Here is an 801-nt window from a genome sequence, read left to right as displayed (position 1 = left end):
GGGCTTGATGATGCTGCAGGCGGAGGGTTCCTTCAGGCAGTTCCAGCCCATGATGGGCGGGAGCCCATAGCAGATGGAGGCTCCCCAGGTGAGGATCAACATGATGTAAGTCCTGGTGACTGTCCTCTCCGAGTAGTAGGTCAGGGCATTGTAGAGGGACAGGTAGCGATCGATGGTGATGGTCAGCAAGCTGCTGATGCTGGCCGTGAAGGAGGTGACCAGGAGCCCCACGGTGAGCAGGCTGACTACCTCTGACGGGATGAAGTAGACGAAGGCAAAATGCAGGATCAACCCCACCCCAGCCAGGAGGTCGGCCGTGGCCAGGCTGCCGATGAGGAGGAACATGGGAGCCCGGAAGGACGGGCTATAGAAGATGACCACCACCACGATGGCGTTCTCGCAGGAGATAATGGTCCCAGAGACGCAGAGGACAACGTCCCACGGGTTCAAGGCGAGGGGTTGCATCACAGACTCCAGGTCCAAGGAGCTGCTGGTGCCATTCCCGGCCGGGAACCAGCCTCGCTGGGCTCTGCTGGAGTTGGGGTGGGAGCCCGGAAGGACGGGCTATAGAAGATGACCACCACCACGATGGCGTTCTCGCAGGAGATAATGGTCCCAGAGACGCAGAGGACAACGTCCCACGGGTTCAAGGCGAGGGGTTGCATCACAGACTCCAGGTCCAAGGAGCTGCTGGTGCCATTCCCGGCCGGGAACCAGCCTCGCTGGGCTCTGCTGGAGTTGGGGGGCCCTTCCTCCATCATGCTGGTGGAGAATGTCCTGCAAGAGCAGCCCCCTCAGCAC

At 61.2% G+C, this 801-nt stretch overlaps 1 protein-coding gene across 1 annotated transcript in view; it reads right to left on the bottom strand.

Annotated features, from left to right (window-relative positions):
• Positions 1-761, bottom strand: part of LOC104491450 (G-protein coupled receptor 12-like) — a gene marked incomplete at its 3' end in the record, with an annotated part of 1,251 nt that extends 490 nt beyond the window's left edge. The window contains exons 1-2 of the mRNA XM_010133879.1: positions 719-761; positions 22-518 (exon numbers count right to left, since the gene is read on the bottom strand). Coding sequence (XP_010132181.1) covers positions 22-518; positions 719-761 — 540 coding nt within the window. The remainder of the gene's footprint in view (positions 1-21; positions 519-718) is intronic.
• Positions 762-801: the final 40 nt, after the last annotated feature.

The sequence above is a fragment of the Buceros rhinoceros genome, unplaced genomic scaffold (genome assembly GCF_000710305.1).
Source record: "Buceros rhinoceros silvestris isolate BGI_N320 unplaced genomic scaffold, ASM71030v1 scaffold30133, whole genome shotgun sequence".
NCBI classification, from domain to species: Eukaryota; Metazoa; Chordata; class Aves; order Bucerotiformes; family Bucerotidae; genus Buceros; species Buceros rhinoceros.
Note: the sequence above shows the minus strand (reverse complement) of the source record. Positions and strands in the feature narration are given on the sequence as shown.